The 19,189-nt window shown below is 46.3% G+C and overlaps 1 protein-coding gene across 38 annotated transcripts in view; it reads right to left on the bottom strand.

Moving 5' to 3' along the window:
- SORBS1 (sorbin and SH3 domain containing 1) overlaps positions 1 to 19,189 on the bottom strand; it is a 231,905-nt gene that overhangs the window by 69,741 nt on the left and 142,975 nt on the right. For 16 of the 38 annotated variants that reach the window (XM_043475881.1, XM_043475889.1, XM_043475892.1 and 13 more), the window contains 6 exons: positions 16,396 to 16,540; positions 12,436 to 12,465; positions 5,810 to 5,982; positions 4,187 to 4,250; positions 2,285 to 2,359; positions 1,900 to 1,962 (listed from right to left, as the gene is read on the bottom strand). In XM_043475881.1, the coding sequence (XP_043331816.1) occupies positions 1,900 to 1,962; positions 2,285 to 2,359; positions 4,187 to 4,250; positions 5,810 to 5,982; positions 12,436 to 12,465; positions 16,396 to 16,540 (550 nt within the window). The remainder of the gene's footprint in view (positions 1 to 1,899; positions 1,963 to 2,284; positions 2,360 to 4,186; positions 4,251 to 5,809; positions 5,983 to 12,435; positions 12,466 to 16,395; positions 16,541 to 19,189) is intronic. The other 22 variants (XM_043475890.1, XM_043475896.1, XM_043475902.1 and 19 more) reach the window with 2 other exon arrangements.

The raw sequence follows: 19,189 nt of genomic DNA, 5'->3' as shown, positions 1-19,189 counted from the left end.
AGCTCTGGTGTGAGGCTAGAAGGCAAAAGCCTGCCTGCAGCTCAACAGCCAGGCTTACTGGACACTGCTGGCACTGCCTGCGACAAGCTAAGGCATTCTTCCAGGCCAATGGGAGTCACTGTTTTCCACAGGCCCCCTCCAGGTGGCTTTCCTCTGCCCATGCCTATGGGATTCTGTACCTTCAGGCATGCTGTGTGCTGGTCATCTTCCCTAGAAAGGAATCCTATCTTATGAGAGGGTTGGGGTCTCATGTCCAAAAAAGCACAGATCAAAAACTGCAGTTGATTAAAAGTACCCTAAAAAAATTTCCCACTCATCCTGTTCAGCCCGTTTCTGAAGCAATGTTTTCACTAGAATCAGCACCCCAAAGCAAAAGACTAGGTTATCCCACACCAGAGACTCTTGCTGAAAATAAGGAAGTCACTGATTACAATGAAATCATCAGCTTTAAATTTTTTAAGTATTGATTCCTTTGGCAGATTTTTCTTTTTGTTCAAAATAGGCCCCAGGGGTGAAAGTGTTAGAAACCACTGATGGGCACACCACAGGGAGACGGAAAATGGAATATAATATTTTAACTAAAATTGTTATCTAATACAGCTCAGCACATCTTCTCATGGGCATGAAGTGATCAATAAAAGTCTGGTGAATGACAGAACACATGACTTCACCAAAGATGAGAAGGGTTGAGCAGGGTGATAAGCTGAGCTAATTAGAACAGAGATGAACTGAAGAGGGGCGGCATTGGGCTTCACCCTTAGGAAAGAACTCAGAATCTGTGGTCCAAAGCCTTCACTCACCAACATTCTCCAGGCAGGTACTCAGGACCTACTGTGTGCCAGCAAGGTTTTCTGTGGCCTTTTGGACACGTGCTCTTGCAACTGCCACTACGCTGGACCTAGTACCATGAAGCAGCCTTGTCTAATTCCCTGCCTGATGTGAACTTTGGAAGACAGATGACATATCTTATTCATGGCACTATCCTCAGTTCCCAGGACAGTGTCTGGCACACACAAGTGCTCAGTAACTACTTGACTGGATGAAGCTCAGAGCATTCAACATCTTATCCTAGAAGAGAACAGTCAAAGTGCTTCCTGCCTACCCCACCTACTCCCCCTTTTCTGGGTCACTCATCTGAAAAGTAGACAATCCTTGAGACCAGAATTAATTCTCCGAATGTTGCCCTTCACTCACCTTTCAGAACCTTCTTTGACATTTAGACTATATACTCCAGAAAAGAATATTTTCCAGATACAAGTGTGGCCATTCTCCCCTAGCAGGTCCAAATTCCTAGCCAGCTCTTCCATGAAAAGGTTTCTAGCTTGGCCAAAACCCTTATTATTTTTCAAGGGATATCATCTCCCACCATGACAGAATCCCATACCTGGACACCTCTTGGGGAATTCCCTACCAAGGAAATATACCTGGAGATACACCGAGGACAAGAGCGGCCCAGTGCAGAGTGAGCTGCACCCACAGGAACCCAGTCACGTTTCTCTCGCTGACGCTGGCTCGTCTAACTCCTGCCCATGAACCCTAATGACTCAGCTTCCCTGAGTCACTGCCCAGCCACCAGCACCACGTGACCACCCCAGATACAAAGCCGTGGGTAGCTGGGCACAGGCAGCTTTTCCCAGAGCCCCATGTGTTCAAAGCATTATAATGAAGCCACATTGGTTACCCTATTAATCATGTTAACTTCAAGGGAACAGGATTAAAATACCATCTGGATAGACTCCAGTCACACAGTTAGCAAGGACTTGAGAACACCACAAAACACATGTTTACAGGGAAGCAAATGATAGGGAGACAGCTCTCAGCCACCAGCAAGAACCCCAAGGTGAAAAAGAAAGTAATAGCACTGCTACAAAGAGAGGCACGTGATTTTCCTTTAATTACCTTCAGATTTAGGACTAGGAGTAGATGCAGGAAACTGGTAGGTAGGAGTGTAAGGATTGTCCTCTGTAGCAGAGAAAAGCAGTGGATTTTGAAACTATCCACCACCAAGTGGAGGAAGTGACAAATCTCCAATTGACTCTTTCAAATGACCGATTACCTATTTTAGTGTTATTAAAGCACACACGGCATCACACTTGAAAAGAGATTAATGAATTAGAAAGGATTTGGTTATTTTCATATGGCACATCATGCAAATGAGTGAAATAAAATTTCTGCCAACCAAAAATGACTATAAAAAACAAAATCTAAAAGCCAAATCTTATTCTTAAAAATGGAACTATAAGAATTAAGTTAAGGCTAGATACACTCTCTAAGTTCATGGTACCTTCAGAATTTTGCTGGATTTCAGGAAGTTCAGGGAATTTGTACGTAGGGAAATAAGGGTTTTCTTCAGGAGTGTCTAGGGAGAGGAGAGGGTTTGGGAGAGAGAATAGAGGAAAATACAAATGGAGAGAATGAACAAACAGAAATCCACACACAATTCAGGCTCCTTGAATTCTGGAACATACTAAGCTTCACCAGTGATGGAAGAAACTCAAACTGCTTTTAAAAATCCAGTCCTTTTGCCTGAATTACTGAGACATCTTTAAAGACACAACATCACTTCCCTTCTTAGACAAAGAATATATACAGGCTCCAAAAAGGAAGAGGAATTCAGTACAAAGCTTCAAACTTTCACCTTCTATAGGCAAAAAAATGAAATATGCTAATAAACAGTGTATAAAGAAAACACTATCATCAAATGATTTTTGTTTAAAAAATCAAAGCTCGTGCCATAGACATTAGAATCAGGGCAAATAAGTGGATTCTTAATGTTTCAAACACCTCTCTGCCTAGGGCAGGTAGTTTTGCTCAGAATCTGTAATTTAGGTTGAGTTAAAAGCTATAATATATGAGAAGACCAATGCTGCCCGAGGAGCAGAAATACATATTTTTCACATAGGCACCTGTGTCTCAGTATTCGGGTCACCAAAGCTGGGTCTAAATGTGAGAGAGACACAGAGTGCTGGAGGAAATGGACACTGGCTTCTACAAGTGACCAGTAGAATGGGCATCATCTGAGAGCCAGCACGTAGCATCTCCACCATGACTGAGCTCATCTACCTCAAAAAGAATGAATTTACTCCTGGCTCAGAAACACTAAACACTGAGCATCTCAATATTTACAAAACAGTTTGAAGAGGGGCACCCCCAGTTTCGTTCTGAACACTGCAGGAGCTAATGAATGCACGAGCTGGCATCCACAGTTAACCAGAGAGACCAGTTATCTGCAGCACAGGCTGACCAGACCCTGACCAGAGGCTTTTCCTTTGCCTTCATGTGTCATCTGTGCCAGGCGGCCAGACTGGATTTGGCCACAGGGAAGGACAGGATGCTCTGCCCACCGGAGCAGTGGTACCCTTCCCATGGCACAGCTGCATCCCTGCCGAGCAGCTGACCAGCAGCATAGGAGGATGGGAGCTGTTTGGGAGCATTGACCTGGGGTTCTCCCACCATGCTGGGTCCCCTGCTGGCAGCCCGGCAGGCCCCTGATTAGGAAGCACTACTCCCCCAGCTTGAGCAGTTTTGTAGTGTCAGCTCTTGACTGTCTCTCGGGGCTACCTGCCAAGTGCTGGCTCCCAGCCGAGGAAGCTGATTTTTCATATTAACACCACCACACAGGTGCACCATGCATCCTACTTCACAAGGCAGAATCTGCCCTCATTTGGACCTTGCAGCTTCCCTCAGAGGGAGGCAAAGGGGACAACACACAGAGAGAGGGGTACACGATTGGTCCAAGGTCACCTGAGTGCTTGGGGAACTAAACCCAGATGAGAACATTTTTAACTCCCAGTTCATGCCCTCTCAGCTCGCTCTGCCTACAAGGCAGTCATGGGCTGACACTGGGAGGGTCACCTAAAGCCAGAAGCGGGTGGGAGTGGAAGCTGCTCACAGCCCAGGCAGGCAGACGCTGAAAGGCACAGGCAGGATGCTGAGCTCAGCCTGCTGCATCCCCAGCATCTGGGAGGGAGGGCCTGGGAGCTGCCCTCGGCTCCTCCCACACGTGAAGCAGGCGCAGGAGTTCTCCTGCCCACTCCGTTCTGAAGGTGCAAGGCTGGGCTCAGGCAGGTCAGGGCCTAACGAGGTCAAGCCGCAGGGCCCAGTCTGCCAGCCAAGTGAGTTTAGGTCCTCACTGCAATAGTCAACACATGGGCACAGCACAGTTCCTACAAATGAAAATCAGTACCTCTGTTTAGTTTGTGGATCTGTTTAAACATGGTCTTGTACCAGTCTTTTGATCTCTCGGTGTTCTGAAGAAAAACAAAGAGTAACATAAAATGAGAATCTCAGCACATTTCAGAACTTCTGGGATTACAAAAGCAAAATGCAAAATGACAACATCTCAAGTCAAAGTGCATGTAAGTCTATACATCTTTGTGATCTCTCATTTAAACTTTTCTGTAGAAATGTATTTAAGCCACCTGCATAGGGCCAGGTATAGAATGTATACATCAAGACATAATCCCTTACAGCATCCAATGCCGGAGAATTTCCATCCTAACCGCAAAGCTGGGTAGTTTTTTAAGATAAAAATAAAACAAGGAAAGAGACAGATAGGTGGTTAGATCAAATACTTTCACTTCCACTTAACAGATGAGAAAATGTGATAAAGAAAGTCAAAGTGACTGCCTGAGGTCACAGAGCGGGTGAGATGGTCAGCGGGAAGGCTGCCCAACAGAAGGTTAGAAGGAAGGGGCTGCTCAGTTGTGCAATCGGGGCAAGTCATCCTTCCTTAGTTCCCATTTCCTTATCTATAAAATGGGAAAGATATTACTATCTACCTTGTATGGTGAATCATCCTTAAATGAGACAGTGCATTTGGAAGTGGAAGATGCAATCATTATTAGTAACAAGTCTTCCTACCACATATTATTATTATTTCTTAGGACCACATAACCTTTTTTTTTTTTTTTTTTTGCCGTGGTGCATGGCATGTGGAATCTTTTGTTTCTCAACCAGGGATTGAACCTGTGCCCCCTGTATTGGAAGTACAGTGGAGTTTTAACCACTGGAACACCAGGGAAGTCCCACATAACAGTTCTTTTGAAGTTTAGTCCACTGCTGTTTCTATCAGCCTCTCCCCCAGAGACACAAAAACCTGTCCTTTGCTCAACGGAAATCACAGAGAAACACACCCCAGGCAGGCACATGGAGAGGGATGGGATTCACCCCAATCCAGCTTCAAAAGTGAGGCATCCCTGGGAGCCCAGGGCCTGCAGGAGGCTGGTAGGTCTGCAGGGCGGGGAGGGTTGGGGCAGAGCTACTAAGAGAACCACCCTGTCCAAGGCCCTGCAAGCTGAATGCACCCTGTGAGTCCCTCAAGTTTCCTACTCTCCCTGGATGAGGAGGTTATCCCCCACCTCTCCACCAGGGGAACTTCTTCCTGAACCCACTGTAGCAGGGACCCTGAGCCTCACACCCTGCCCAGGGTTCTCTAAGCTTGGACCACAGAATGATAATAAAGGAGATGGGGAAATAGGGCCCCAGACTCTCAACAAATAAATAGCCTTTCTGTTCTATTGCACAGAAACCACTCTGCCATTGTTCCACCAGCTTCTCCCCACATTCATCTCGCCACAAAACCCTGTTCTCCTGGATTCAGTAACAGCTAACATATGCCTTGGGAAAAGCTGTTGCCCAGCTCTTAGAGGCTCCACAGGCCTCTGTGGGCTTGAAGAGGGGAGAGTGGTGAGCATTCTCCTTTTGGGGTCTCTGCCACCCACAGAGGGAGTTCACGTGGACTCAGGGGTCTACACCTGTCACCGGCGTAGGACAAAGCCTAGGAAGCACTTCAGGTCCACACTCGTACCCGGAGTGGGATGCCCACTTCATCCATGCAAACATCGCCTAGGTCCTGAGTGCTCTTGGCCGCCTGCCGGCTGTCGTCCTTCGCCTTCCTCTCAGCAGCCCTGCCGGGGGAGGTGGGTTTTTCCTGAGCTGGTGCCGAGTCCTGCTCTCCCGCTCTTCTTTCCGAGGCAGGATCTGGAAAAGAAAAGCAACCGTTAACTGAAGCTCTTGTGGTAGCGCCAAAGCAAATTCCCCCCAAACAATCCAGCTGGGGGAAAGTGTGTTTGCCAATTTGGAGCTGTGTTTTGAGCAGGGGTCAGCACACCAGGGCCCAGCCCCCTGCTTCTGTAAATAAAGTTTTATTAGAACACAGCCCCAGCCTGCACCAACACATTATTTATGGCTGTTTTGGAGCTACAACGGCAGAGCTGAGTAGCTGCGACAGAAACCATATGGCCTGTGAAGCGTAACATGTTTACCATCTGGTTCCCTCTTTTTTTTTTTGTATTTATTCTTTATTTATTGAACGAAAGATTCTTTAAATTCTGCAGTGTTTTATAACTTTTTAAAGTTCCACACACATGATTTCACATAATCCCATAACTCTTTTTCCCCCTACCCTTAAATACTGCCCCTCCCCACACTGGTAACCACTAGCTTATTCTCTACATCTGTTTGCTTTGCTTTTTTCACTAGTTTGTTGTATTTTTTAGAGTCCACATGTAAGTGATATCATCAGCATTTGCCTTTCTCTGACTTATTTCACTTAGCACAGTGCCATCCAACTCCACAAACGTTACTGCAAATGGCAAATTTTCACTTTTTATGGCTGAGTAGTATTCCACTGTATGCACACACCACATCTTCTTTATCCATTCATCTGTTGATGGACACTTACATTGCTTCCATACCTCGGCAACTGTAAATAATGCTACTATAAACACTGAGGTGCAAGTACCTTTTTGAATTGGTGTTTTTTTTTTTTTTTTCTTCAGCCATATACCCAAGAATGGAACTTCTGGGTCATGGGGTATCTCTATTTTTTAGTCTTTTCAAGAAACCTCCATACCATTTTTCACCCATTTGACCCTTTTAAAAAATATGTAGACAGTGTGGTAAGTGCCCTACAGAGGTTTGTACCTGGTGCTCTAGAAATCCAGGTAGTTCTGACTCTTCTAGAAAGTCAGGGAATAGGTAAATCCACAAGAGAGTGGCCAAACACTACTTGAAAGTTCTTGTTTCACCTTGGGGAAGTCACTTAACTTTTCTGTTCCTCTGTTTTCTCATTCAAATATGGGGATAACACTTCAACTGGCCAGCTCACATCCACATGGTAAGGTCCTAATATAAGATAGCTTATACCAAGTGCTCAGAAAACAGTAAACTGCTAAAAGGACATTAAGGTTTATTTAATTCAATTCAGGATCAGACGTTACAGAGAGCTAATAAACATACCATGTGTGGTCTATAGATGATAAACTTAGTGTATTCTGTTATTCCAAGGCATGTTATTTATTTGCAGAGGGCATTTACTAAGTAAGCACCTGACAGGTGCTATGTGTTCACAGGCACTGTGGATGCTATGCATTCACATGTGCTGTGGACGTGGGGGTGCACCTTTCCTAGCCTGGCCTTCAAGGAGCTCATGGTCTAGTGGCAGAAAGATCAGGACAGCCAGCAATGAGAACAGAGGTGACCAGGGCTGACAGAGGAGTCTGCACCCAAGTCAGCCAAGGAACTGGGGTTCAGGGCCACCTCTCAGAGGAGGGGTCAGTCAGACACATACAGGAGGGGAACAGAGCTCCCAGCAGAGGGAATACCATAAGCAAATGCCAGGGGCCCCTGAAATCCTCTGAGCTTATCCTGTCCCAGGCATTGTGTTAAGCTCTTCAAGTTCATAATCTCATCTCATCCTTCCAATAACCCTGTGTGGAAGAAACTACCATTATCCCTCCATCTACAGGTAAGTGGAAAAAAGTACAGAGAAGTCAGGTTGCCTTCCTGAAGTCACACAGCAGCACGTGGTCAAGCTGGGATTTGGCCTTGTGTCCACCTGACTTCAGCAGTCCTCTCTGAGCCACATCCTGTCTGGCCTTGCTCAAAGAGGGGACCAAGGTTTTGCACTTGAGAGACTGCTGATCTAAACAGAGAAGTTGGGAAAGGGAAATGGGCTGGAGAAGGCAGGGAGATGGCTACCTCCACGCCTTCGACAGAGTAGAAATGCCGTGGAGACACTGAAGAAGTATGAGAGCAAAGCCCAGGAAGAGGTCCCAGAAGAGGGTGATTTTGGAGCCATCAGCACGAAAGTGATGGCTGAAGGCAAAGAGATGGATGAGGTCAGCAGAGGAGATGAGAGCAGAGTCAAGGGCCAAAGTCACATACTGAGGAATGTCATGGTTACAGGATGAAAAGCAAAAAAAAAAAAAAAAAAGGCATCCCAGAAGCTTGCAGGAGTCACTGGAGGGATAGGAGATGAAACCAGAGAGGAACAAGCAAGTGTCCCCGAAACCAGAGAAGACAGAGTTCCGAGAAGTGGGATGTTAAATGCGTCAGAGGAAAAAAGAAAAATAAAGCTGAGGAGGCAGCATTACCTTAGGCAAAAAAAGAGTCACAGGATCACTCTGGAGCAAATTTCAGGAGGGGAGTGAGGGGAGATGCCAGGTGGCAGGGAAAGGGAGGAATCCGTGAGCGGAAGTGGGCAGTAAGTAGGAGCATGGAAGGAAGGAGTGTGTCAGGATCTGCCCAATTTCCAACAAGCTTTTGAAACAAATACTCATTTTGGGGCCGCAGAGAAATTTCTAAGTGCTCTGTGTAAGACAACTTTGTGAGTGCTTCAGAAAATCCCATCATCTTTTTTTTTTTTTGAGATATAGGGATTTATTCATTAAAATGATTTCTTATAGCACTGATTTTTTAAATTTTTACACAATTTTTAAAGGTTATACTACATTGACATGTGCTGAGTCACTTCAGTTGTGTCCAACTCTTTGCAACCCTTGGACTATAACTCGCCAGGCTCATCTGTCCATGAGATTCTCTAGGCAAAAATACTGGAGTGGGTTGCCATGCACCCCATTTATAGTTACTACAAAATATGGTACGATCCATCTTTGTAGCCTATCTTACACCCAACAGTTTGTATCTCCCACTTGCCCTCCTTCTCCCAGGTTACCACTAGTGGGTTCTCTACTTCTCTGAGTCTGCTTCTTTCTTGTTTTATTCACTAGTTTGCTGCATCTCTGACATCATCACCTTATGCTTTAAAGGATGCTAAGATTAGACTGGTTTTATGGGATGAGTTCTCAGGCTCCCAGGAAATTCTAACAGGAGGGCTCAAGGATTTGGCAGGCGGCCTGGGAGGGTGGGGGGATGTCAGGGTGGGTGGATGTTGACTTAACCAGAGTTCACCCTTAACATGGCTCTGCTGAACACTCTCCTCCCCCCTGGAAAAGCTTTGTCTAAGTGTGATCAGGCAACACAGATGAGGCCGATTTCAGGCTTAGAGATGCTCACAGTCTGCACCCTCTACTGTCGTCTTTTCAGGGAAAGATCACAGATATGCCAATCTCAGCATTTCCAGACCCAGAGTGACTCTTAAGAAATTGTTAGGGCAGGTGGTTCGAGCAACAATCACGTAATTGCAAAACTCAGGCTGACAGTTCACGGATTTGCTCCCAAGCTGCCAGCGTCCTTTTGATCTACAAAAATTAGCTCTGAATGATTTTATTTTAGGAGCCTGTGATCATGTGACTAGTGATTGACTGGGTTTCAATACACAGAGGGCTGAACTGCAGCCTCTAAAGAAACGTTTCTTTATACAGTGGAAACCCAAGGTGGCACTTCACTGTATCACGCAGGTAACAGGGCTACCCTCTGACATCCTATGGGCCACAGTGAAGTCTTGCTGCTATTTCTCACTAGGCAAACACATGACATCCTGGAGCATTTCCTTCTAGTTTTTACTGTGCTTTCAAAGGCAGGTCCTGGAAAGGGTCAGTAAATAAAGGATGCTGCTGACAACCTGGACAGGGCATGTGTGTTCGTGAGAGGTGGAAAAGCATTCCTATTCTTCACACCCAAAGCTCTGTGATTGAGGAACACAGCCACACTTGCACTTTCCTCGGGGAAGGGAGGGTGACCTCTCTGTACCCTATGCTGGCCCCTCTGTCCCAGCCTTTGTTTTCTGGTCTTTCTACCGAGGGGACAGGAACTTCATGAGGCCAAATCCCAGGCCTCATTCCTGGATGAATCTCATTGAACATGAAGCCCTTAGAGGTTCAATACAAAGTCTGTTATGAGAGGGAGGCTGGTGGTCCTTTCAGGGCCCATCACCACTGAGGCAAGGGGCAAAGCCCCCCCTCTCCTTACTCCAGAGCACCAGCCCCACCAGCCCTCTCTCCTGCAGGAGCTTCTGAACAAAACAGTGCTCTTTCTTTTTAAACAAAAGTACTTTTAGTGAGCACCTACGTCATGCCCCACTCTATCAAACACGATCAGTGGATCTGTCCCAAAACTAGAGGATGGAAGCGCTGGGCTTATTTTAGAGCAGAGGAAGTGGCCTGAGTCTGCCAACATTAAAGAGAAGCCATGATATTCACAAAGCACCTTCCAGGGTGCAACGCACATGCCCCCCTCCTATCTCACAGGAGCCCTTATTGTTGTGGTTCAGTCACTCAGTTGTGTCCAACTCTTTGTGACACTATGGACAATAGCCCACTAGGCTCCTCTGTCCACAGAGTTCTCCAGGCAAGAATACTGGAGTGGCTGCCATTTCCTTCTTCAGAGGATCTTCCTGACCCAGAGATCAAACCCACGTCTCCTGAGCTGGCACATGGATACTCTACCACTGAGCCACCTGGGAAGCCCCACGGGATCCCTATAGTGCCTCTCTGAGGCAGGTGCAAGGATTACCAAGCCTATTTCCCATACAAGAAAACTGGTTCAGAGAGGTGAAGTCACATCCCCAGGGGCAAACAGCTACTATAAAAGAAGGAAGAATGAGGACAAAATTCTGGGTCCCTAACTTGTGTTGAGGTGCCCTTTCAGACTCCCAAAGGCAGGAAGGCGCCCATAGGAGCTCCTTTTCAGAGCCACCCTATTCTCAGCCACCTGGGCTAGAGCCAGGGAATGAAGTGGGCTGGAGCAAGGCAGCTCCTGGAGGGGCCACAAAGGGCACCTGCGCTCAGCCACAGCTTGTCCCCACCCTGAGGCCAAGTCCCGATAAAGCGGAGAGGGTGTGAGAACCCTGTATCTTCTCCGCCAGGCTCTCCACGAATCACAAGGACAGCAGTGGGAGGAAGGGACCCAGAACTCATGGAGCAGCTGCTCAGGAAAACAGTGCTTCTGTTATCCACCAGATCAGGGTCCTCAAGCCCAGAGTTCACGAGCATCTGCAAATCCAGCACATGTCATGTGTTTGCATAGGTGTGGTTTTTCCTGGAGCCTGAATCTACTGCCTTGTTTCGAGCCTCCAAATGAGTCTATGACCAAGGTTACAAGCCATGATCCCACACCATAAGCTGCTCCAGGGAAGCACAGTTCCCTGATATAGCCCCAGATCCTGGCTCAGTGCCTGACGCCGAGGCGTTCAATACAACAACAAGTGAACCAATGGAGGCGCCGACTGGCAACAGTAACTCACGTCTATCAAGCACTTACGAGCACCAGTGCTCAGCTGTTGACAAGCAGAACCCAGAGGCACTACTGCTTTCCCTATTTAGCAGATAAAAACCGATTTCATAGTTTAGATCATCAGGAACCTGCCTAAGGTCACACCGTCAGTAAGTGGGAGAACCAGGATTCCGGCTACACAAAGTCGGAAGGAAATGCCTAAAACATTCCCATTCCTGGGCTCCCTCCCCACCCCAACCTTGTCCCAATTCTGCACACTTTATCAAAGAGTGAGCCCTGATACATGATTATACTTGCAGTCACTCCCTGCCACTGCTGACCCTTGAAGAAACTTACAACTCTGGTGCAGTCAGTACAAAGGGCAGCACTAGAGCCACCAGGAAGTTGGTGAGAAATGCAACTTATCTATACCCACGACACCCAATCTCTGGAGGGGTGGCCCAGGAATCCGGGATTTGGCCAGCTCTCCAGGAGGGTCTGATGCCCCCTCAAGTTCAAGAGGCAGTGCTCTTTTGCCCTCTTCCAAGCACTGCTGATCTGGAGGCTCTCCCCTAGGTCCATCATCACAGGGTCACCTATTGGCACTTGGGGTTGCCAGCCAAAAAGAAGAGGACTCACCCACATTCCCCAGTCCCAAACCTGTCACATCCTAGAAGACAGACAGAAGCAATAGGAAGGTGCCTTCTTCAATGACACTGGCCAGGAACACTCCATCTAAAGCACGATTCCTTGTTGCTTTTATTCAGAATGGAACGTTCTTATCCATCAAGGTACTTGTCACAGGCCCACTGGACACATGTACTAGTTTGTACCATCAGGGTATGGCTACCAATCTGCAAGTTCCAGGGAGGCAGCCACCATGCCTGTTTTGATCATCCTTGCAGCCAGCAGTAAGCTGAGTTCCCAACACATCAGAGAAGCTCGCAAGACTTCACTGACTGAACACATCAGGTGGGGGCCAGAAGACGGCTTTAGCAGGAACACGTGTTAATGTGTAAATAAATATTTCTCACCTACCTGAAAGGCTACTGAGTCGTTTCTGCTGTTCTGTGATAAAACAAAAAAATACACAGTGTAAGTTAGATTTACACAGACACAATAAGACCAAGAAGTCCTGGCACAACTCGTTAGGATCCCCAAATCTGTGTCTCACTGTCCTTTGAGCTTAGATGCTAAACTGGTGTGTAGTCCAGCTGAATACAGGGGTATTAATGTGGCTTCATCATCTGGGTGTAGTGTCTCCTGTCCCTCTCCCCCCAGGACTCAGAGAACTGTCACTGTTTTCTCATTGTTTACATCCTGTATTAAGGTGATCTGATCACTGAAGGAGACCCTCAGCTCCCCTGGTCTCAAGAGAGCAGGACCTTATACATCCCAGTCTTGGTACCTCTGAGGAAATGGAATCATAACCATGGCCACTACCATCTGAGAGCTTCTACATGCCAGACACTGTTTTCAGAGCCTTTCACTCATGTTAAAAGGCTTTTAATCTTCACAATAACCCTAGCAGGTAGGTCAGCACTGCCTGAGAGACCTCAGTCAAGAGGCACAAACTACCCAAGATGACAGTGAAAATCAGAGCCGTGTCTAGAACCTGGGTCCCCCAGGTTTCTTTTCAACTCTCTAATCACCAGGCCCGGCTGTTTCTTAACATCAGAGGTCCATTGGTTTCCCATCCTCCCAGCACCCTCACAGAGGGGAAGCCAGCATCTCCTCTGGAGAGTTTGGTGTGTACGTGCTTTGGGATAAGCACAGAAATGACCTTTACCTTCTACAGATGCTAAATATAAAGCAGCCACAAGTATAAAAATAGAACACTTGCCAGCCCCTGGGTGCTGTCATCATCCCCCTTGGCTGCGTCCCCACCCTCCTTCCAGAACCAGCGTGGCAAGAAGCAAGCAGAGCAGCAGAGGAGCTCGCGGCCGGTGGAAGCCGCCGTGTTCATGCCAGGCACCTGGACGAGGTTCGCACCGGCTAGACCACAGAAGCTCAGGAGAGCCCCAGCTCAGCTCTGCTGGCAACCTGTCAGATGGCACTGACCAATCACGTAATGCCTCAGCCTCAGTTTCCTTCTCAGTTAAAATGCTCATTGAATCTATGGTTTCCGAATGCTGGTCTCCAAGCTGCAGGCAAGGCCTTCCGCAGCAATCAAGAGAATGTTTACTCAATTGATGAGATGACGTGGTGTCCTGCCTCTGAGGTGTGGGATAGCCTTTCTTTCCGAGGAGATGCGTGCAATGCGGATCACAGCAGTTGCTTTTCAGGAGTGTTATTTAGGGCAAAGTTAGAAATAAGCAATCCTAGGGTGGTCCCCAGACTGTTTCACATGACCATGAGATCCAGGAATTTGGGACCACCAAGCTCCTGTCCCCCAATCTGGTCCATGGATATGTCTTGCAAGCTTGCTAAAATATGCAGAACCTCTCCCCAAACCCTCCCCCCTCACACACCAAAGACGTTCTGAATCCAACTCTCAGCATTCTATGTGCACTGTGACCAAGAACCTCCCAGGCACCCAGACCCTCTCTCAGTCCTGAGAGTTTTCCAGTTCAAACTCTCCTCCCCAGACTGATGGTAAGCCATCTGCCCTCCAACACATGTGGGATGGGAAACTCCGGAGGCAGTGATGAGAGCTACGTTTACGCAACCGTGAGAGCCAGGCCAGAGGTGCAGCGGGGCCGCCTGGCTTGGGGAGACAGCGTTGCTGTCATATTGGGCCCCTGGGCAGCCAGGGCAGGAACAAAGGAAACCTTTTCTACAATGACTACACCAGAATTCTAGAAGTGGAGCAGAGTTATCTTTCCCTCAGGAGACTTTGCCATAGTTAAACTGCTTTTCATGGGTACTGTTGATGAGGCAAAGCAGGGCTGCCAGGCCGGGTACATTCCAAAGCAAAGCCAAAAACGCCTGCCTTAAAGCAAGCTGATGACTCATGAGCCAAAGCTGGGCCCACTAGGGGCTTCCATTCTCCTGCACTCTTCCCACCTCCTTAAGGTAGCTTACGGTTTACTCTTGACCAGAAGTTATCTTTTAATTCCAAACAATGAAGGTACTTGAACCCTCTTCTGAAGGACAAGTGATTCAGGCTGCAAGGTTCTGATGTTTAAGCCCCAAGGCAGGACATGGGACAAAAGAGAAAGGCAAGAACCAAAGGCTTCTGAGTAAACAAGATTCCATCTGCTCAGGGAAGAAACAAAAAGGAACTGCAGGCACTACTGTGCCCAGAAACGTCTCACTAGGTGTCATCAGAAGCAGCTGGCATTACACTTGGCATCTCCCAAAAACCAAGTTGCCTTGGGAATAAATCCTGTCTTTAGAGAAAATGCCTTTCCTTCTGGGAACTAACTAACTTGCTTCTTTTTGAGTGAGTTTTTTTGTTGTTTAAAAAGATGAGTCATAAAGAAGTTCAGAGAGAACCAAAATTTCACTTTGTCCTGCATAACGGACACTTTCTGGGCAGAAAAAGCTACTGCCAGTAAGGGGTATCCCACTGCTGGAAGGAAAATGGGCTCTTATGTAGCTTGGTGTGGGGGTTGGGACTCTTTATCCTTTGAAGGACAGATTCATGGGTGAAAATTAATAGCAGAGCCCCACAAAATGAAAAAACAGGATTACTAAAATAACTAAGATTTGAGTGGGAAGATTTTAAGTGAGAGAAAATGTTTCATTCATCTGCTTTTCAAGTTAGAGACAGGAAACAGAAGAACTCCATTTAATATGGAAAACAATTAAAAATAGACTCCAGTCGATTTTCATCCAAGTTAACACAGAGAGGGAAGGGCAGGGAGGAAAACTATGAAGTGGGTGAGCAGGGAGTCAAGGAAGATTCGGTACTGAGCTGAGCTCTGAATAAAATGATTAAACCTCCACTGTGTTTTGAAATTCAGACTCAAGAGCTCCTTTTACATTAGGAAACTGCTTTAAAACTTTACATTTTACACTGAAAAGGACTTTTGTAAAGGGAAAGTTTATTCCTGCATGGAATTTCAAAAATGAAAACTTTCAGGACTTCCTAGGTAACCAGTGGCTAGAACTCTGTGCTCCCAGTGCAGGGGGCCCAGGTTTGTTCCCTGGTCAGGGAAATAGATCCCAGCATGCTGCAACTAAGACCCAGTGCAGCCAAATAACTAAATTAAACTTTTTTAAAAAAGGAAAACTTGGGACTTAGAATCATCTTCTGGCATTTCAAAGCAGAAAGGTCAACATATACAAGATTACCTCAAAGCACTCTGTTTCCCCTAAGACACCCCTTCAGAGAAGGGGAAGAACCAACCAGAAGCAGAAACTCTAGAAAACAAACAGAAGAGTCCTCAGCAGCGCTGTCTGGGGCCACAGAGCATAAGGGGCAAAGAACCACCCCAACCCCAAGTCCCCAGAGGGCACTGCTGAGGGAGCGCCCAGGCAGTGACTTATGGAGAACGGAGGCCATGAGTCACTAAGAGAAAGTTCAAAAGCTTCTGTTGGAGAGATACAAAAACAGTTTCTATTTTAGAAAATTTCCCATCCGGTAGGTTTTCTTTCTTTTAATTTTGGTGTTCGAAATTTTGCTTTCTAGAAATTCCATGTCACAGAACTACAGGATTTAGAATGATACTTAAAAGATATGACGGCACCAAGATTTTCCCAGCAAAGCTCTGACTAGAATTCCCATGACAGGAATTAAGGGGCAGACATTGTCCTTTCTGTCTTTTCTCTTTTTGGAGCTCCCATCTGAGGAAAACTGAATACCCAGGCTTTGGGACACACGTCACCTACTTACTCAGACACCTGGCCTCACCCCCATAAGGGGGCCTCTGTCTGCTGCTTCGATCTACTTTGTGGGTCGTGGGAGTGAGTGAACTGGGGCAGGTGGCCTCGGGGAAGAATGGGATTTGTGAAAAATTCTGTGGAATGGCAGAATCCTTGCCCCAGACATCACAGGACAGCTAGGCTGATTCTGGCCAGCTGGGGGTGGGGTGCACCTCGAAGACCCCTTACCTCGATTGTGTTGCAAGAGCACAATAGTGGGATTGACAATTGTCGTGGAGGGGTAGGCAGATGATGGCTTGCTAACTGATGCAAAGGTCTGGGAATCAGTTCCAGCGTGGGATGAAGAAACTTCATTTAATAGAGGACTCGAGTCCTGAAAAGGAAGCAAACATTGTCACTCAATGCAACTACATGAAACCTGGAGATAAGGCTTTCTAAAAAGAAGAGATTTAAAGCTTTACAAGGACCTTAATTATAAAAAGAAATGTAACCAGTGAGACATGTTGATTCCAGTTAGAAGTTTAATGTGGAATGTTTATTCTTTTTGTTGGGATTAGTAAGGGGAGAGAAGGACGGTGAATGTTACTCGAAGTCTCAGCAACATCATTCATTATTTTCATCTGGTCATAACTGTGGCTCAATCCAGTTACTGAAAAAGCAAATTCAAATCAAAGTAGCATAACATGCAAAACTCATGCAATCCACAATGCAATTTGAGAACAAAAGCTGGTTTAATTGGGGGAAAATCAGGAAAGTTTAGTACTTATGTAAAGAAACACTGAGACACTGTGAAGACAAGAAGCCATCAACAGATTAATAAGAACAGGGAAGAGTTAAGTATTGGAACTCTTGGAAAGCTGTTCTCATCTGTACCACTGAACAACCCTACCAGCACTCACTTCTAGGACATTATCTGGTCCTACTGTGGCATTTTTTCACTCCAATATTGAGTCACAGAGATCTCTGAAGACTTATGAAAATCCTGATTTTGAGAGTCTGACATGTCTGCCAGAAGTACCAATAAAATTATTACTACTAATGTTACAGTCTGCATAATGGGAATCATATCAGTCTTTTTAGAGACATGAAAATAAGATCTCAAAATGTAGTAAGGATATGTAGTTTCCTCTATCACTCCTATAAATTTTGCAAAGTTTCCATTTTGAAGCTTACAGACCCTAAAGTCAGAATAAAAGGTTTGAAGAACAAGACTGATAGTTATCTTCCAAATAAAAGTGTAGCTCCAAGCAATCAGTATGCTCCACCAGAGACCAAGGACTCTATAAGCACCTGTAGGACAGGGGCCCCGCCTCCCTTTCTTATCTTCCACCTGCACCTAGCACAATGCCCTGCGGACCTCAGTGCTCAGTAAATGCCACATGAATGACAGGAGACATCTACCAGCTACAACTTCTGTAGCAAGGGAACACATGCCCATCAAAAGAGAGGATATGCGTGTCAGCACCCAGGACAGCTCCTGACACACAGTAGGGGCTTCCTTAAAAACACCAGCTTGGTCAGCCCACCTTTTCTGAAAGTGCTCTAACAGCTGTTAGTTATGAGTGGCAGCTCAATTTAGTGAATAAAACCTTTCCCCAAGACTCAAGAGACAAAATATGATCTTGGACAAAAGTGCCTCACCTCATTTCTTTCTTTTGCATAGTGGAAAAACAACTACACTTGTCCTCATTTACTTTCAAAGTGATGTAATAAAGACAAATGACATAGCAGTGTCAAAACTCTGCCTCAATGCATCCAAGAAACACACAAAAAATCAGGCATACAGCTCTTTAAAGTGTTAAGTGCCTGGGTGGATCACGTGAACATTAAGCATCTCCTAAATTGTACTCTGGCATAAATCTTATTTCTGGAACATCACAAAAATGACTATTGACTAAAAGAACTTGGATCAATTAACATGAAATTTTCTTCCTTCTTACTCTTCAATCACTGCAAATAGAGCAGATATAAACCCATGATTTGCCCACCATCCACAGGAGCTCCTGTTTCTCTTGATAATTCTCACTCAATGCAGGAATCTGACCAGTTTCCTTTTTCACCTCTTACTCTGTACCCAAGGCCAAATCAGAAGTTATCAGGCCAAAGGAACTCCACTTGGGAAGTCTATACCAGGCTGACCAGACAAGTATGAGAAACTGAAGATACTGACCCAACTAATCTTTCTTGGCACACCAGAAAAAAACTCAATATGAAAATCTAGATCTACGCAAATAACAAAGAGTAGAATCCTCATGCTCAGTCACCTCAGTCATGTCTCTTTGTGACCCTGTGGATTGTAGCCCACTAGGTTCCTCTGTCCATTGGATTCCCCAGGCAAGAATACTAGAGTGGGTTGCCACGCCCTCCTGCAGGGCATCTTCCCAATCCGCATCGCCTGTGTCTCTTATGCTACAACAGATTCTTTTACCATTGAGCCACTGGGGAAGCCCAAAGTGTAGAATACACTACAGCACTACTCAGGATGATACTCCAGCACCATAAAAACAAGACTTGCTTTACATGCTGCTCCAGAGAAGCATTCCCTGCCTGTACTTTCCAAAACAAGAGTGGCTTCTAAATTCATCTATAAATTGAGCTGGGGTGAGGAAAGTGCCACAGTGAATAATCCAGCACCTTTCTTCAACAGAGTTGAGTGGCAAGGCTCAAAGCTAGGATATCCAAGCCCCTGGGCCATATTTGGCCAGGTCCTCACCTAACCACTGGGTTTCCCTGGTGGTTCAGACGGTAAAGAATCTGCCTGCAATTCGGGAGACCTGGGTTTGATCCTTGGGTTGGGAAGATACCCTGGAGAAAGGAATGGCTACCCACTCTAGTATTCTTGCTTGGAAATTCCATGGATGGAGGAGCCCAGCAGGCTATAGTCCATAGTGTCACAAAGAGTCGGACACAACTGAGTGACTCACACTTTTCATTTAATTGCATCACATTGTATCTAGAGGTCTGAGCAGAGGACCAAGCCCGGGATGTAGCCCTTCTCAGCTTTTTATCTGATACCTCACTG

Source organism: Cervus canadensis, chromosome 8 (genome assembly GCF_019320065.1).
Source record: "Cervus canadensis isolate Bull #8, Minnesota chromosome 8, ASM1932006v1, whole genome shotgun sequence".
Lineage (NCBI taxonomy): Eukaryota > Metazoa > Chordata > Mammalia > Artiodactyla > Cervidae > Cervus > Cervus canadensis.
Note: the sequence above shows the minus strand (reverse complement) of the source record. Positions and strands in the feature narration are given on the sequence as shown.